The sequence below is a fragment of the Vigna umbellata genome, chromosome 8 (assembly GCF_029865625.1).
Source record: "Vigna umbellata cultivar VRB3 chromosome 8, Vumbellata_1.0, whole genome shotgun sequence".
NCBI lineage: Eukaryota > Viridiplantae > Streptophyta > Magnoliopsida > Fabales > Fabaceae > Vigna > Vigna umbellata.
The window spans coordinates 28,467,001-28,487,211 of NC_142172.1; the positions used below are offsets into that span (position 1 = coordinate 28,467,001).

Genomic DNA, 20,211 nt, shown 5'->3' on the forward strand with positions numbered 1-20,211 from the left:
TCGATTATCATGGAGTGAGTTTAACTCTAAGTGACATTTATAAACTCGGTTTATAAGGTAATAATTTTCTTTACTTATAAATTAGTATGATATTTAATTGATGTAAAATTTTGGACATTCATATATAAGAAATGTAAAGTTTCTATCTATGGTATCATATCATATTAACAAACATATTTTGGGAATTGCAAATAAAGGAGATGGTGTGGGATTGTTAGAGCACAAAAGGCTCAAGTTCAGATGGGTTCAATCTTGGATTTATAAAGGTGTTTTGGAAACATAATAAAGGGAATGTAATGGAAGCAGTGCATGATTTTCAGTGTGCTAGGAAGTGGCTTTAGGGAAAGCAATCCATCTTTTGTAACACTAAACCAAAAAATCCACAAGGGCTAAAAGAGTATAGACCCTATAAGATTATTTCTAAGGCAATGTCAATAAGACTTAAAAGGTTCTGTATAAGTGCCTTAAGTCTATGCAATAAGTGGATTCATCAAAGCATAAATTATTCAAAATTTACTTGTAGATTTTAGAATTAACTTACATATTCATTCCACTGTAACTACACTAACTCTAGAAGTGATGTTGCACTTGCACATACACCAAAATAGAAAACACACACAGCACACTACAATTACAATGATAATGAAGCTTTTGCCTCACTAGCTCACACTGAGGAAATAAGTAAATTAATTGAGGGCTCTTAATAGAGGTTGGAGTCTATGGCCATGATGGTGCTAAGGTTCATTGGAGTCATAATATCAGAAGTTCCGCTGAAGATGTCTCTGACAATAAACCCTAAAGCACGTTCAGATGGGTGATAAGGATCCCAAAATGCATATGTGTCACGATTTGGGCACAAGTTTGATGCTACAGTACACAATCCTATCCCATTGAAACGACCTTGACCGCAACATGCTATTTTTGATGTAACAAAACCTGCTCTCACACCAACAATTCAAAATCAGGATACATGGATTGCATCTGATTCAAAATATATATTCAATATCAATAGTAAAATAAAATATTTTTAAAAAATTTATAATTTAACATCAATATGGTAAGTCTTGTTATCCCAAAAATAATATGTATTTATTAAATATGTTACATATTACATAAAATTCTAAATTTAATTTTAAAAAAATGGTAAAATAACATGCATTAACATTAATTTGATATACACTACAAAGATAAAATGATTATAAAATAATAAATTTTTATATTTTAAAGAAAAAAAAAGATAATATTGTATAAATGTAAAAAATTTCTATATCAATTAAAAAACATTACCTCTCCATCACTTCATGAAAATATCTTAACCATCTACCTTTCTTTCACCCATTTTAAATTAGTTCAAATTCTTACACTTTGTTCACTTGAATGGATTAAGGAGAGTGGTTAAATGAATTTGAGACCATTTGAAGGTAAGACTGGATTTGGAAGTAAATTTTTTTAATTTGTCACATCAATCAAATCCTACAGTAATTTTCTTGTAAACTTTACTTTCAAATCCACTCTCACTTACCTCCAAATCCACTCAAATAAACAACAAAAAATTTATCTTCAAATCTTCTCAAATTCATTCAATCAGTCTCTCCGAAATTCATTCAACTGAACAAAGCCTTGGTGAAAACTTCTGATTGTCTAAACTTTTATTACATTGTAGGCAACTTTTATTCAAAAAATATATAAATACAATTTTATAAGTATTTTTCATTTTTTTTAAAATTAAATATGTTTACAATTCCTTATATGTAAAATTGAAATTTATACCTATTCCAAATTTTAAGTTTCGAAACTTAAAAAATAAATGAATATAAATTTTTTAATCCATTGATTTTAATTTTCTTTTATATATGAAATGGTATTCAAAATTAATATTTAAACTAAAATATATCAAATAACGTAAACCATCTAAATCTATACATTAACATGAAACATTTCTTGTTAAATTAGAAAAACTACTTTTTAAAATTAGAAAAACAAATTATATCAAAGGTTTTGTAAGATGTACTTTCAATTTCATAGTTTAAATAATAAAAACGTATTTAACTCAGATGTAAAAAAAATTAAAATTAGAGTTTTATAGGAGTGTCCATTTATATACTTGATTATTGAATTTAAACTCGAAACTAATTAAAATGCACTTAAAGAAATTATTAATAATTTGATTGTTTTTAATTTGAATTGCAAGAAGTGATTTAAAGTGGGTGGAAGAGTTAAAAAATGAATAGGAGTATTTAGTGATAAAAAAGAAGAATGAGAGAGACCAAATCTTTGAGGGTTGGTGATGAAGTTCATGTTCATTTGGAAGGCATTGACAGCAACAAAAACGTCAGAGCCCAGTTGAGAGTTGAGATCTCTGATCATTTGGACCAACAGTGGGTTGAAAATTTGAACAGCTCGTTGTAACTCAGCTACACACTCTCCATTCCTACTCCTCGTAGCAAGCTGAGCAGGAACACAACCCAATGGACCAGTTCCAGTCACTAGCACCCTTCTACCTCCCAACTCATACAACCTCTGCATTTTCATAAATACATCATTTACCAATCAAATTAAATCACCCCACATCAATCATTTTCATCATTTTTTTCACATGAAATTGGTAGTGCCTCACTTTCTTAATTACTCGGTAATCCATCTCCTAGAAAATCTTAGGTCCAAACTTCTTATACATTTATTTAAAAAGGAACTTCTTAAGTAGGAATAAGTCATGTTTAAATAGTATTTTTTTTTTCTATACAACAAAAACAAGTCATTAACAGTTTAAAATAAACCAGTACATCTATTTTTTTATAAGTGAAAAAAACAAGTACAAAAACAAATCGATTTAAATTAAAAAATATATATTTTACTTTTTCTTAATTATTTTTTCCTTTTAAAATTATTAGATATCACAATATAAATAAAACAAATTTGTAACATATAAATAGATGAAAATTTTATTTTCAAAAATTTTATCTATTAAATTTTGGACTGGAGATGTATATGTTTTCAAATTTATTGAAAATTTTATATTAAATAAAAATAAAATAAATTTATATGGTATAAATCAGTCCAAACCTTGTCTTATAAATAAGTTTTATAGGCTTAAATTAAAATTTAATTTTACTTCTTCACCAAAATGTTCAGAGAAAAAGAAGTAAGTTTTATAGGCTTAATTTAAAATTTAATCCTATTTCTTTACCAAAATGTTCAGAGAAAAAGAAAAGGTATATAGAGAGGATTTGTAACCTGACAACTTTGCATTACTCCTATGTTTTAGGTCATGAGGATGAAGATTTTACTTGCGAGCTACAAATGCTTGTTAGAGCATACTTCAACCAATTCATTCAATAATTAAAAATGTAAATTTTACAAAAAGAATAATAATATAAAACTATCACTACAGCATAACTGGCACAAAACTCACAACCTATAAGACGTGTTTAATTTTTGTAAAATGAGAGAAAGCAGCCCTAGGTAAAGAAAACTAAAGGGAAAGAAAATCTCTATAAACGATAACTTTTTTCTCCACGCTGCTCCACAGTCATCTCTGTTTCCCTTTTCGTTTCTTTAAAATAATTAAAATTTATAGGTAAAACACTAAGTTACTTTTTTATTTTCAAAAGATATATAATATTTATGATTAACCAAACAAATTTAATAATTTCTGGAAATTATGAATTTTAATGTAAAAAAAAACATCACAGATAAAAGGTCTTATATACACATATAATATTTATTTATAGAGATACTATATGATTATCATCTAAATTTTAAAATTTACTCTATGTATTTCTTTCTTTCCCCCAAAACTCACGCAGCTATTATCGCCATCACATGAATTGGTGCAGTTCAATCAATACAGTAACTGAATATAGCAGACAGGAAGAAAGTGAAAGAAAGAAAAGAAGAAAGTGGAGAGTTCGTATACCATAAGAATTTTTCGATACTCAGAGATTAGGTATCGGCAGTACTGAGGGATAGTAAATTGGCGAGACCTGGCTGACACAGGAGTCAGAAAATAGTTGTTAACAAAGTCGTTGCCGCCAAGCGTCATCAGCACCAGCGCCCCATTCACCACGCGCTGCGCCTGCGCCGCCCCCACCTCCGCACTCAACCGCCCCTGGTACTGCTGGAACAGCGCAAACTGCTGAAACATTCTCAATATCCCCACCTGCACCGTCTCACGCACCTCAATTAATTCTCAATTATGCTTCTAAACACTAACAATTAATGTAATCAATAATACTTAATTTCGAATGCAACGTGAAGACTTCAATTAATTGCAAATGTCGTGGTTAGGTTAGGGTTAATTTAACCGCATTGATCAATTAACTACTACATGAATGTATAGACCGAGAAAAAGAGAGGTGGATTTACGAATTGAAAACCGGTGTCGTTAAGGATTCCTATCCCTGCGGAAGCGAAATTAGCCCCAATCAAGAGCCTCTGTCCGGTTAATTGAGGGCTCAAGTATGGTAACGTTGGTTCGGATCCTATATGCTGGCCTGTGTGTAACAATGTTGGGAATTAGTAATTCCACAGAATAAATAATATGCATGAAGATGGTGGAATGTGTTATGTGAATAGTACTGATTAGGTCAGGGAGGTTGAAGCCGTTGGAGAAGCGACCGGTGGGGCGGTGGGTGGGGTAGTCGATGCCGTAGGGAGGAGAGTCGGCGCGTGCGGTGGTTGGGAGGTAATTGTTGTTGCCACTGTCAACTAGTGAGTCTCCGAACACGAAGAACGTGCGAGCACCTTCTGCTGTCTTCGTGCTCGTGAACACTGTCACCACCGTGAGGATCAGGGTGATGAAGATGGTTCTGGAAGTTGACATGATTTTGAATGGGTTGTGGGTGATGGTGCATTCTAGGAATGGGGGAGCTCCTCTTATATAAGATTCTCGTGCCATGCTGTGCTCCGTTATACTCTTAGTTCGTTATCGCTGAGTGTCGAAATTAAGCAGATTAAACAACTACATGTTTAATTATTTCTAGTTTTGGTTTCAAATAATGTTTAATTAAAGAGAATATATGTTTTCCTCTCTCTACTTCCAACAACATTCATTATAACATGGCTTCTAACTTCCAAAAATAAATAGTTATATACGTGTGTGTATATATATAACATTAGAATATAAGATAAAGAATTTTTTATTTTATTAATTTTATTATCCATAAGAAACTATTATTAATAAATTCATAAAAATTATTTATTTTGTAACTCTCTTTTATGACTTTATTTTTATTTTTCATTTTAATGATTATTATAACAATTAATTTTTAATTATAGTTTATTATACATTATTCAAAGAAGAAACTAGAGAGAAAAATGTTAGCACATATATAAATAGTATATATGAAAATTTGAACTAAATTAAGGAATGGTTAAGAATCCACTTATTCAGGATTAAATAATTGGGTTGGAAATTTTAAGATAGATGGAAGTCTCCATTTTAGGGTTCATTAGGGTTTTAATTTTCCCCCATAAAAAGATTCTTTGCATGTCATATGTAAGGTCGATTTCAAAACTTTATCATTCTTTCTACTTCATCATACTCTCCCTAAATTTTTTACTATGTTTCTCATATATTTCATGATCTAGTCATATATATAGCTGAAATCATTTTCTTTTAAAATTTTTGTTCTTTTGAATAGTAGCTGGAATTGTCAAATTAATTTATGCTATCTTTGTAATATGCATGTCCTTTTATACATTTTAAACTTGTTAATAATTTTGAAATGGTTTATTTTGGTTTTAGAACAAATTCTAAAAAATTATGTAGAATTTCAAAAGGCTTAACAATATTCATATTTATCAAATTTAATTATTCCAAAAAATATTTATATATTTTAGAGTTAGAATATTCAAGATATTACTAAAAAAATAATATATTTTTGTAAATCATCAATGTTTATAAATTTATTTTTCATAATTATTATGAAATTAAATAATTTTATTAGTATTTAAATAGAGAGACAATAACATCTTTCCTTCAATATGTGTCTGTATTAAAAATTGGAAAATAGTTTGTTATAAAGTTTATGATAATCTCGTTTTTTTTTTTAAACTTGACAGATTTTAGCTGAACCAAATGAATATATTTAAAACGTCAATTTATAAAGTACAAAATTGAAAAAGTAATTTTTCATTTAGTGGCAATATTTGTATAAAATTTATTCTTTATTTTTATGATTTAGATTATTTATTATATGTGTCTATTAACAATATAAAACATTAATACAACTGTGTTGCATTGAAGTAAAAATTAGAAAAACATTTTCTAAGAGCTTAAGTCAAACTGGCTACTACAGTAGTCATTTGTTGAGTTATTGCTAGTATGCCCCCAAAAAAGATTTGTAGTAATTGCATTGACAAATGAGGAACATATTGTGCAGTGTTCCATCTTCCATGGGACACTTGGTCAACGAAATAAAAACTGGTTAAATTTAATGCACCAATCAGTGTTCCTTTCCAATTTTCATATTCTAGTGTGTCTTTTTTGCCCTCTTTTTTAACCAAAACAAGATTTGTTGATATTATATATGTTTAACTTATAATAATCTTTAATAGGATCTCATTTTAATAATTGTACTATTTAGTTTGACTTAAATTTAGAATCCTATTCCAATAATTAAAATTTAATTTCACTCAAACCAAGTTGAAAGTAAAAATGTTTTAGCAAGACTATTTCATCCCTTCTGATCTTGTCTGCCTTCTATATATATAAACAAGTTTTTTTTATCCAAGGAAATTGAAAACATGGGAAAGAATTCACATTTGTTCGAAACTTTATGGAATCGAAGTTTGAATTTCTTAAAACCGAGAAGTTGATTTTTCATTGAAATTTTAACTCACATTTTATATTTTATAATCAATATCCGAGTTACAACACAAAAATATTGAAATTATTTTAATAATTTAAATTATACGTGTATGCAAACTAAAAATTATATGAAATTAAACCCATCTTCTATATCCATTTATGTATTTTTTATATTATTAGGAACATACTAGTGCAGAACGGGCTATAGACGTCCGTTCTGTGGCCCTTTTGACGTCCGACCTCCAACGGACGTCTATGCGGGTGACGTCTATGTAGACGTTCGTTGTGCCAGGCCAGACGTTTATATAAACGTCCGTTGTGTCAGGTCGGACGTCTATATAAACGTCCGCTATTTCAGACCGGACGTTTATATAGACGTCCGTTGTGTCAGGCCGGACGTCTATATAGACGTCCGGCGCCTCGACCCTTGACGTCTACTTGGCTGTATTGTTAGTGGTAAGGGCTGGGGGGTTGGACGTCCGTTTGTGCACTGCCGGAACGGCCTAAGAATTTAGCCCAAAAACAGTCAAAGGCAGGGAAATCGAGGAGGGAACGACATAAAACGTAGCCCAAAAACAGTCAAAGAATCCGCCCAAGAACACGCAAGAGACTGCAAAAAAACGTACCGAAAATGATTTTTAATCGATTCAAATCAAACGTATTTCATCATAGAGCAACGTAATCGGATTGAAAGTTAATTTAAACGGTCCAAAAAAGAGAAAACGCACATAGAAAATCAATGGAGCAGACAGCGTTCGCGGGGGGAAGACGAGCGTAACTGCTCGCGGGTTCGCGTTTACAATATTAATACTGTTATAGACGTCCGCGCCCTCCCAGGACGGAGTTCAAGTGGCTGACATGGGGAGTTGAAACGTTCAGTGTTCAGCCTAGTGAACGTCCGCCCCCCTCCCACGGACGTCTATAATATTATAAACGTCCGCGCCCTCCCAGGACGGACGTTCAAGTGGCTGACACATGGGGAGTTGAAACGTTCAGTGTTCAGCCTAGTGAACATCCGCCCCCCTCCCACGGACGTCTATAATAATATAAACGTCCGCGCCCTCCCAGGACGGACGTTCAAGTGGCTGACACATGGGGAGTTGAAACGTTCAGTGTTCAGCCTAGTGAACGTCCGCCCCCCTCCCACGGACGTCTATAATAATATAAACGTCCGCGCCCTCCCAGGACGGACGTTCAAGTGGCTGACACATGGGGAGTTGAAACGTTCAGTGTTCAGCCTAGTGAACGTCCGCCCCCCTCCCACGGACGTCTATGATACTATAAACGTCTGCGCCCTCCCAGGACGGACGTTCAAGTGGCTGACATGGGGAGTTGAAACGTTCAGTGTTCAGCCTAGTAGACGTCCGTCCCCCTCACACGGACGTCTATAATATTATAAACGTCTGTCTCGCCCCAGGACGGACGTTCTAAGGGCTGACCATGGGGAGTGAAACGTTCACTTGTTCAGCCTACTAGACGTCCGTCCCCCCCAGACGGACGTTCTAAGGGCTGACCATGGGGACTGAAACGTTCACTTCTTCAGCCTACTAGACGTCCGTCCTTCCCAGACGGACGTTCATAATATTATAAACGTCCGTCTCGCCCCAGGACGGACGTTCTAAGGGCTAACCATGGGGACTGAAACGTTCACTTCTTCAGCCTACTAGACGTCCGTCCCCCCCAGACGGACGTTCATAATATTATAAACGTCCGTCTCGCCCTAGGACGGACGTTCTAAGGGCTGACCATGGGGACTGAAACGTTCACTTCTTCAGCCTACTAGACGTCCGTCCCCCCAGACGGACGTTCATAATATTATAAACGTCCATCTCGCCCCAGGACGGACGTTCTAAGGGCTGACCATGGGGACTGAAACGTTCACTTCTTCAGCCTACTAGACGTCCGTCCCCCCTAGACGGACGTTCATAATATTATAAACGTCTGTCTCGCCCCAGGACGGACGTTCTAAGGGCTGGCCATGGGGACTGAAACGTTCACTTGTTCAGCCTACTAGACGTCCGTCCCCCCAGACGGACGTTTATAATATTATAAACGTCCGTCTCACCCCAGGACGGACGTTTAAGGGCTGACATGGGGAGCCTAATAGACGTCCGTCCCCCTCCCACAGATGTCTATAATATTATAAACGTCCAGCTCGACCAAGGACGGACGTCTCGAGTTTCACTTATTTACGAATATGCCACCGGTCAATTATATACGTTGGAGCTTTTGTGGACGGATGTATATGAGAGGACGTTAAAAGCCAATTCTGCACTAGTGAGAATTCTCACGTTAAGTATAAATTTTGTAATTGATATTTACTTAAAATATGTATTTCAATTATTTTGAATATTTTACATTACGTAAAACGGAGACTGTGTGCTTATTTTCCAAACACTTAAAATCAATTTCTTTTATCATACATCGCACCTTTTAATGTAAAATGACTATATTTTTTTATTCTCTGAAAACCATGTTATGAGCTTATGCTTTTTATAATGTTTAAGTTTTAAAGATTTTTTTTTCTCACACCTACATTGAAATTTTGGGTTAATACATTGGTATACACATTTGATAATATATTAAAAAGTAGCAGAGGGAACACGATTGTCCTTAATTTAAAGCTATTTAAATCACTTCAATCAAAACTAATAAGTCATAAAACTGATACTAATTAGAATAACCTACTTAATGTGCTCTTAAAAGCAAACAGGTAGCCACTATAAACAGACATATTCCACCGAATCCTTGTTCATCCTTAAATATGCTAAGTAACATGATTAGCTTCAAGAAAAAAAAAAATCTACTCTTCAACATCGTGTCACAATCATGTCCCTGTATTTTCGTAACACGATGATTGAAGGCCAACACTCCCAGTTCAATTTTTTATTTAGTTCTATATTGTGAATATGTATTTTATATATTAATTTTAATATTTTAAAATATGTTAAAATTATTTTAATATAACAAAATAAATATACTTTAAAGACACAGAAAAATAACACAAAATATAAATTAAAATGCTTTTACAACGAAACAGAGTGTTTCCATATTACGTTAATTAATGGCACCAGATTTTCTGGGCATTAAAGTTTAACGTATGTGATACTACTGAGTGCAGGAAGTTTGGGTCACTTTCTGAATTAATGATGAAATGCAATGGTTGATCAGCGCCACCAGCAGAATCCGAGAGGCTATTATTACGTATCTGTTTTATTTATTGGGTCGGTAGAAAACAACACTAAAAGGAGTTCATCATGCATGTAAGTTGCATAAATGGCTAAGGTTTTCGACAAAAGAAACAAATGACTAAGGCTAAGCCGCGAAGGTAGTTCGTCTCACTTTTAATTTTACATCAAATCACACAAAAACCAAAATCTCTGTTTACCTTTTTCCCTCACAATGTTCGATCAAAATTCAATGCTATGTCCCGAGACAAGCACAAGCACAAGCACAGGATGATGATCACTATAGACATACCTAAGATGACATTTTCCCTCATAAAATTTCCAACCTTTATCAAGAAAAAACATTACACATTTCACAAGCTAATGGTCTTCTTAACAAGTACATTTTAACATATATTGAAATATTCATTAACTTACTCGTCAAAATATATTTGCATGTAATTATTGTGGTCTCACAATTGTCTATGTATGCATGGAAAGTGATAATTTGACTTTAACAAATTTTACTAGTCTAATTTTATTAATGTTCTGTTTTACCTTCTCATCCTTCTTTTAGTTAAATACTAAATTAACTAACAAAATTACATTCAAAGAAAAAATTATTGATGGAAATATAATCAAATCATTCATAAGTTTGAAAACAAAACCAAGTTTTATATTATATTTATAAATAAATATTTAAAGTACATGGTGGGTCGATGGACTGACAAAATGATCCATCACTTTTTTTTTTATATTTTATTTTTAAAATTTGTTAGTCTCTCGTCTCTCTCTCTCTCTCTCTCTCTCTCTCTCTCTCTCTCTCTCTCTCTCTCTCTCTCTCTCTCTCTCTCTCTCTCTCTCTCTCTCTCTCTCTCTCTCTCTCTCTCTCTCTCTCTCTCTCTCTCTCTCTCTCTCTCTCTCTCTCTCTCTCTCTCTCTCTCTCTCTCTCTCTCTCTCTCTCTCTCTCTCTCTCTCTCTCTCTCTCTCTCTCTCTCTCTCTCTCTCTCTCTCTCTCTCTCTCTCTCTCTCTCTCTCTCTCTCTCTCTCTCTCTCTCTCTCTCTCTCTCTCTCTCTCTCTCTCTCTCTCTCTCTCTCTCTCTCTCTCTCTCCTCTCTCTCTCTCTCTCTCTCTCTCTCTCTCTCTCTCTCTCTCTCTCTCTCTCTCTCTCTCTCTCTCTCTCTCTCTCTCTCTCTCTCTCTCTCTCTCTCTCTCTCTCTCTCTCTCTCTCTCTCTCTCTCTCTCTCTCTCTCTCTCTCTCTCTCTCTCTCTCTCTCTCTCTCTCTCTCTCTCTCTCTCTCTCTCTCTCTCTCTCTCTCTCTCTCTCTCTCTCTCTCTCTCTCTCTCTCTCTCTCTCTCTCTCTCTCTCTCTCTCTCTCTCTCTCTCTCTCTCTCTCTCTCTCTCTCTCTCTCTCTCTCTCTCTCTCTCTAACACATTTAATCATCAAATATTTTTTAAAATTTTAATTGATTAATTAAAATAATTATTATATTTCCATGTTAAAATATTATATTATAATTAATAATTATTGAAACTTAATTTATAAGTGTTAATGATTTAAATTATAATATATTATATATTTACCTCTTTAGAACAATATAATATAAAATATTTAATCTTTTTAATTATTTAAATTTTAATTTTAAATTTTAAAAAATTAAAAAGTTAAAATATAGCACGGGCTAGAAGCAGGTTAGGCAGGCCAGGCTAAAATAGGTTGGCAGGTTAAAAATTACAACCCAGCTTATCTCGTTTTGATAAGTTAACGAGTTGGTTCATAAGTCACAATCCATTTTTATGGATTATTATTTGAATCATTTTTATATAATGGTAATCCAAATACTGACACAAAATTGTATTTCCTTCTTTATCACCACTAGTCATCTCTTGCAGTTTCTTAAATGTTGATTTAACAATATAAACAAATGTCTCATCATCCTTTCAATACCATTTATCCTCCTTCTCCCTATTCAATGTCTGATTTTGAATCTCTTCTGTCAACATATGTACTTAACCTGTGTTTTCATGGGAACAATTCTCTCCTCCATTCCAATTTCCAGACCCATTTATTATCTAATAAACTCCCTAATAACTCTAGTGTTGATTCTTTACAATTTGAGTTTGCATACAATCTTGAACAACAAAAAGTTTCAGAGGATATATATTCTTCAACGTATCTGTTGTTAGCACTAGTAAAAAATTGCTTTTTAACTCGCGGTATAGGCATCGGTTTAGGAAAAATCGAAGTCTATCAAAACGCGATGGCATTTTTGTAGTTTAGGCGAACTTATACGCCTCGGTTCAAGGGAACCGAAACATATAAGTAATATTACCTCGGTTCATAGCAAAATCGATGCCTAAAAGTTACCTGACACGTCTGAATTTTGAAATCTGCAGAGAGCCCATGGTTTCGGTTCATGAAGAACCGGTGCAAATCCATGTTTATGCCTCGGTTTAGGCGGGAACCGAGGCGTATAACTATTTCATGTTTTTTTATTTTTTTTAGGACTATATGCCTCGGTGGAGAGTGAACCGGTTCAAAAAAAATTACCCTAACTAGATATGATGTTTCATTTCCCATTTCACATTTCACTTTCCCTCATCCCCTCCCTCCTCTCCTGCAACCCCTCCCTCCTCTCCTGCAACCCCTCCCATTCTCCAGTCCCCTCTCCCTCAACTCCTTCATTCTCTCACCAAATGGCTTCTCCCTCTGCATCCCCAGGACGGTGCGGCGACGGTGCGGTGAGGCGAGACGAGACGAGACGAGATTTGACGAGACGAGGCGAGACGAGACGGTGCGGCGACGGTGCGACAAGGACAGATCTCGCGACGGTGCGGCGAGGCGAGACGACTCACGACGGTGGGGCGAGGCGAGACGACTCGCGACGGTGCGGCGAGGCGAGACGGCTCGCGACGGTGCGGCGAGGCGAAAGAGCTCCGACGGCGCGGTGAGGCGAGAGAGATCGTGACGGCGCGGCGAGGGAGCTCGCGACGGTGCGGCGAGAGCCCGCGACGGTGCGGCGGGACAGCTCGCGACGGCGGTTGCAATGGCGGAAATCCTTTTCTGCGTTTTTTGGTTTTTATTTTTGGTTTTTGGTTCTGTTTCTTTGCAGGTTGATGGCGAAATGGATCTCTGATTTTTGGTTTTTGTTTGGATCTCTGATTTTGGTTTGGATCTCCCGTCTGCTCTCTCTGCTTCCTATTTCCCCCTTCTTAAACATCTGAGTTTGTTTGTCAAAGTAATTTTGTCCAAAGACATGGATGAAAAAAATTGCAGAAAAGAGAAAGAAGTTTAACCACAAAGAGAATAAACAAACATAACAACACTGATCTCGGTTGAAAATAAAAAAATTAAAAAATTCTACTGCCTCGGTTGTTTGTGAACCGAGTCAGAATCTGAATCCTTTTGATTCGGTTTAGGACCGAGCCAAAAAATCCATTCTTTTTACCTCGTCTGAATATGCACCGGTCGTAGAACCGGTGTCTATAAGTGAAAATAACCGAGAGTATACCTTGATTGCACTAGTGTAGCATTGAACAATATTGCTTGAGTTGATAATGTTAAATTGACATAGTAATTTTCATTGCTTGAATCATCATGCAATATCATAAAACAACATATTACACAATTCATATTCAATCACACCTAACCCTTCAAACATGTCTTAAACATTACAATAAACACGTTTTTTCACTTTAATTAATAAATTTTCTTACTCAAACTAACTTTTACTTCCCAACACTCTAGCTAAGTCAAAACTAGCGTAACAAAAATGAAAACTTTATGTTCCAAATCCAAAACACTAATGCAACCTCAGAATATTTTCCAATGCATAACTCCAAAAAATTTCCAAATATAAGTTGACTTCTTATTTAGCGATAACTTACTAAACTAAGTAAGAAAAAAGTTTGAGTTAGTTTTGGAGCCTCCTAAATAATACCAGCACAATCTAGAGAGGTTTAGAAATGTAAAATCTAATTTAAAATTAGGATATATCTATTGTTAACCTCTCAACCAGCACAATATTAAAAGGTAAGCGGGTAGGGAAGAGAGTAAGAAAAAAAAAAGACATACTTTATGTTTTATAAAACTAAAATTACTTAATAATAAATAATAAATTCATTTTAAAATTATTTTCTTCCTCCATTTAACTAAAATTTATTCTCATAAATTAACAAACTCGATCTTATGCCAAAATTAAAAAAGTAATATAAAAAAAATTCTTATTGAACTTATGAAATTATAATAATTCTTATTTAAAATAAAATAAAATTAATTTTAATAAAAAAATTATTGGTATTAATCCCAAGGAGTAATTAATATTAAATAATAAAAGAAGTTTATATCTTTAACATACCAGATATATTCTTTCTAACTTCTTTCGTTTTCATTTCTTTAACTCCGCTGTTATTTTTTTTTTTAATTTTATTAACCTTGACACATTTTAAACAATTAAAAATATTGAAATATAATAAATTTGAATTTTTGACAAATTACATATATTTTTTTCAATAAAATACTTTATTTTGTATTAGTTAAAATTAACCTAGAACATAAATATTAACAACAACGTGTTTTTATTTATAAAAGAGCACAAAACAACTGAACCAAACTAAATATATAATAAATGAGCTGACATGATTTTCTCAATCACATCTACCCTGCAGTGCCAATTAATGGAGAAATCAGTAAACCTGTTTCAATTAATCAACTATGTCGGGCATTGACTAATACATACTTTTGTTGAAAAATCTTAATCTATAAAAAGTTCAAAAATTAGGATAATTTTTTTTCTTGTATAATTACCTAAAAATATATTAAAAAAATAATTATGCAGATATCTCAATAACATAAACTACAAATCAGTCAAAGCACATATCTAAACAATATAATATATTACAAAATCATCCACTACTTTTTCTTTATGTAATTAGTATCACTAATATTTCCTTAAAAAATATTATAGCATTAAAGGATTTCCTTAAAATATTTTTTTTTCTCGAAATGGAAGTTTTACTCTAAATATTTGTTAAAAAATATAAATTAGTAAACAAAAAAATTGATAACAATGAAACAGTGATACTTAAGAAATAATTAAAAATAAAATGTGAGGTTGAAAAATTAATAAAAATTGTTTTTTATTCTTATTACAGTGAAAAGATAAAATTTATCTTTTAAATTTTTATTTTAAATTTAAAATCAATTTAACATAAAAAGAAAAAAGGAGTATTAACGGTTTCTTATTTTTTAAATTCAATTTCATTTTATAATTTTTATTTTAGATCATGTAAATCTTTATACGATATTGTACAAAGTTATCAAACATTCATAAATATAAAATGTCAACCCCTCTCCTTCTTATTCTTATACCTAAAAAAAACTCTTCTTATTCTTATTCATTTAAAAATTTTATTCTTTATTACCTTATTAATTAAAGTATTAAAATTTTAAATTTTATTATTGAGAACTATACATCAACTAAATATATTACTAAATTATAATAAATAACGAAAAAAAATTAAAGTTTCACCTTACTAATTAATTTATATCTTATTACCTTATTAATTATTTTCTATCGGTTAACAACTAAATTTGAGAATCCATGTTAAAATAGAAGATTTTAAGAGTGTAATTTATTTGTATAGAGGACATAAATATGAAAGGTAACATTCCAATTAAATATTATTACCTTATTAATTAAAGTATTAATAAAAAATTATAAATATATAAACTCTGTTTACAATCTTTCACAAGAAATCAAATATCAAACGTATATAAATTATATGTGTAACATCCCAGAAATCTTAATAATTAGAAAAATATATAAATATAGTTAAATATTTTAAGTAATGATGATTAGTTATAATTTAAATGATTTATTTATTTTAATAGATTTTCTAAGATTTGATGAATAATTATTTAATTAGAAAAGTATTCAAAGATATTGTTAAATAGTTGATAGTTTTAAATATTGTAATATTGTTATATATATTATTATTAAATAATAATAATTGATAATAAAATATTATATTTTTTTTAGAGATATTAGGAGAAAGCAAGAGGGGGAATTTTAATAGAAACAATTGTAAGTCAAGAAACAATGAAAAAAGTTTTAAAAAGCCAAAGTTTTGAAGGGGGTAAAAGGAAGAAGTGAAGAATAAGGGAAGTTTACATTTCTTTTTCTAGTTTACTTTTCTTGTCTTCTTGTTTGTATATAATATATTGTTTATGGACTAAATGTTATTTAGTATGATTATGATGACATGTTAATATGTGTTTGTTTGGAAATGTAAATGTATGTTCATGTGTGATGACTCAACGAAAGGTGGTAAAGGATAATTCTATGTATTTATACTGGAGGTAAACTTCGCCGAGACTATTGAGGGTGATGAGAAGTGACACTTGTGTTCACTGTGGAAGCTATCGAGCAGAGTAATGGAGAGTGAAACCTGTATTGGTGAGCTACATGCGAGAATTACAACTCAGTTTCCTGATGCTGAGTTCATTGATTGTTGTATTATTTGCAGTAATGACATGTTTTTGTGTGGATGTATAAAACAATTAGTATAATTGTATGGTGATGTGAGACAAATGGCTATGTACGGTTTGAGTGAGTTGCTATAGTATTATTGATATGTATTCTAGTTATTATGTTTTGATGGCTATGTACGGTTTGTGTGGTTGTGGTTTCCACCTGAAATGATAGTAAAAGTGTTAAGGAAGACTCACGACACTAGGGAAAGTGATCAATATTGTGTGACATCTAAAATAATCTTTTAGTCTTATGTTTTTACTTTTCAATAAAGTTTGTTTGGAAAACATTTTTTTTTGTTTACTGAAATTTTCAATAAAATATGAATGAATTTTTATTCTAAAGTATGTAATTTGTGTTAATTATATATTTTAGAAATGATGTTACAATAATTATAGTTCTAAATGAGAAATCAAAATTTTAAACTTTTGGAATATATAAAAAAACTCAATAAACTAGAAAGATATATACAATACAAAAGTCATACGCTTAAGTGACAACTACATTTTAAACAAGCTATCAACAATCTCACTTTGCACACTTCTCCCACCTACATCATCCTTTGTTCACGTATAACATACGATCATCATAGAAGGAAAAACACAACATAACAAACTATTGAATAAGCTAGTGAAATTTTAACAAGTTATATACTCAAACACTTATAATGTTACCAGTCAAGAAGGTACTGATATATTTCGGAAATACTCAAGCATTAAGTTGAAACTCATGAGGTTATGCACCTATCATGTAGCATCATAGTGGATTTTAGCAACTTTAAGGCTCCACTTGGCCAAAAATTCCTCATGACCAACCTAGTTATGCTTGGTTTAACATCTCTCATGACAGGATTAATTCACTATAGCCTAGCTAGAAATGTGCTTTTTCACACAAATTACGTTATAGGAACCTCCCTCAACTCTCACTCTTGACTTCATTCTCTATATGAGTCTGTGATTTTAGTAGAGTTAAGATAACCTATTCTCTATACTTCTACTCAATGCATGCACTTGAAACACATGTAAACTCTAGAAAGGTGGGAGGGGTGTTTGAATAGAGTTTAAAAACTTTTTCGCAAATGAGCGTTAGACGCTTTTGCAAGGGTTAGATTGTCTGCAAAGTGTTTTGAACACTTAAAGCTAGAGTTTTGAACACTTAAAGGTTTTCAAGAGTGTTTAGAAAGCTTTCAGAACTAAAATAGAAAGAATATTTGTTTTTATACTAGTTCACTCCTTTAAGTACTCTTAAAGGGTTCCACTAATCTTTCAAAGATTACAAGCAAGTTTGACCACTTATGGTTTACAAACTAAGCCAACTGGTTAAATAAGTTTCACTACTCCTGGTATAATGCTAGTCCAACTGATTAGATTGTTTAACTCAACTGAGTTAAACTAATAAGTGTTTGAATTACTTTCGAATATCTAAAACAACAAAGTGTTTTTAAAATATAAGAACATATGATTACTCTTTTTGAGAGGATATAAATTCAATACAAAGAATATATGAAAACTTGTAAATAAACTTTTCTTATTCAAAGAAGAGGTCTAAATAACGTGAGCTTAAGTGAGAAAAACAACAACATGTAAGAAAGTAATAAATCTTGATTTTCAATTCTTGTTCTCTTATCGTCATGTAGTCCTCTTTATATAGACTTCTTCCAAAAAAACATGTTACTCAAAGCATTGACTTTTGCATAGGTGTGTATCCTTTAGGATACGAAGTCAGATGTTATGTTGCTTCTTGCAAGGTAATTATGCTGCTTGTACGAAAACATCATGCATAAGGCATTAGGAAACATTCACATAGTGTCTTCCTATCTTTGAACGCTCTTCTAATCCAATGCAAAACTTTTGAATGAACCTTTCCACCATATTAATCTACACAGAAAAAGAGAGTACAACCCAATAGATAAGAGAGTACTAATACGTACATGCATTAAAAATTTCATGTTCCAGTTTTATTCATTATCCCACTTTGAAGGCACGTAAAAGGGGCTTGTAGCTGTGGTAATCTAAGCTTAGATGAGCAAAATGATAGAGATGGGGGGTTGTCCTCATGGGAAAGAAAACAAGATGAAAGGGGGTTTTGGAAATAGAAAAAAAGTGGTGTTTGAGATGTGAAACAAGATAAGAAATAGGCTTGGAAAGAAAGAGAGAGAAAACAAGTAACGTGTAGTTCACAAAAAGAGAGAAAGAGTGGATGAGAAATTTGACGTTTTTTTATCGATATATTTACCGACGAACTTTTTCATCAGTAAATTTAATATGTATTACCAACAACTTTTTCTGTCGATAAATTTAACATGTATTACTGATAAATTGATTGACGAAATTTTTCGTTGATAAATTTAATATATATTACCAATAAATTTATCAACGAAAAATTCTGTCAATAAATAAAATATGTATTACCAACAAATATATTTGTTAGCAATTTAAAAATTTGTCGATAATACATATTTACCGATAGACTTATTTCTATCAATAATTTAAAAAAAAGTTGTGATGATATATAATTTCTTGAGTCTCCCTAACTAAAATCAAAATCACATTATATATAATTTATGGACTAAAAATGTAATTGATTATATAAATATTTATATATTTAGGTAATCTGGTTTAGAAAATATATATATTTTTTAGAATTAACTTTTCTTTCCACTTTTTTTAAAAAAAAGAGCATGTAAGAGATTTATTTTCAAATATCTCAAATTTAGATTTTAATTTTTTTAGAAGTACTTATTTTTAATATTCATATAAAAGTCACTTAAAAATAAATAACTTTTTCTTAGCCCAAACATAAAACATACAAGTATAAAGTCGGAGATGAAAAAAGCATAACCTAATTTTATAAACGTAAGTACAGTCTATGAAGGGTTGATGCATGTAAAACTTGCTTTTGAGTCTTGCATGCAATCTATACGAATACTGAATTTTTTAAGTTAGTCAACAGACCAAGATTTAAGAAATATTTAACATATCCGCTTTAACATGTTCCTACACTAATAACTTTGTTCACTTCCTTAATTCCAATTGCATTTCGTACCAATTCAATTTCCCAAATCTGTGTTCCTTATTAATGAAGGAATCATGCTTTGCCGTAAACGCACGCCTCCTATGAAATTCAAAACTCCTACCTAATAAATCATTGCCACTCTTTTGTATGGGTACACATTCAAAACTTTTCTTCTCATGTAAAAACAAATGTACTTTTATTTCTCACTTGGATCACACTTTCATCTAATAAACTACCCAACATGTCTCATTACTTCTCTAAGAATAGATGGACCCCTTTTCTCAATTATTTTATTAACTTTTATTTCTTTTATAGATTTATATAATTTTTTCTATTATACTTTCAAAATATTTTTCTATTTTTATCATTTGAATTTGTTGTTATCAAGATGATATGATTATTATTTTTGTTTACATGTCACCAATTTATAAATTAATTTTTATTTTTTATATGATTTTCTCTGATTCATCGTGACTAAAGGGTTTCCCTGCAATGAAGAAGAGAAAAGATTGTCAATTGTTGAACTTGGTTTGACATTTTTACTCTTATTTAATTTTACTATGAATTCACTTGGTGAGCATGCCAATAAGACATTATTTTCTTGGGTTGTAAAATAATCCAAATTGAAAGTTGAAGAGAGCTTCTTTTTCTCAATGAAGAATCCACTCCTGATCATGCAAAATG

The 20,211-nt window shown here is 32.0% G+C and overlaps 1 protein-coding gene across 1 annotated transcript; it reads right to left on the reverse strand.

Annotated features, from left to right (window-relative positions):
* Positions 1 to 486: 486 nt before the first annotated feature.
* LOC124842867 (GDSL esterase/lipase At4g28780-like) lies at positions 487 to 4,903 on the reverse strand. The gene is made up of 5 exons (XM_088097285.1): positions 4,579 to 4,903; positions 4,366 to 4,493; positions 3,917 to 4,159; positions 2,268 to 2,520; positions 487 to 936 (listed from the first exon to the last, which is right to left on the reverse strand). Exons 1-5 carry the CDS (start codon positions 4,895 to 4,897, stop codon positions 701 to 703), a joined length of 1,179 nt encoding a protein of 392 aa, XP_087953411.1. The 5' UTR covers positions 4,898 to 4,903; the 3' UTR covers positions 487 to 700.
* Between the last annotated feature and the right edge of the window lie 15,308 nt (positions 4,904 to 20,211).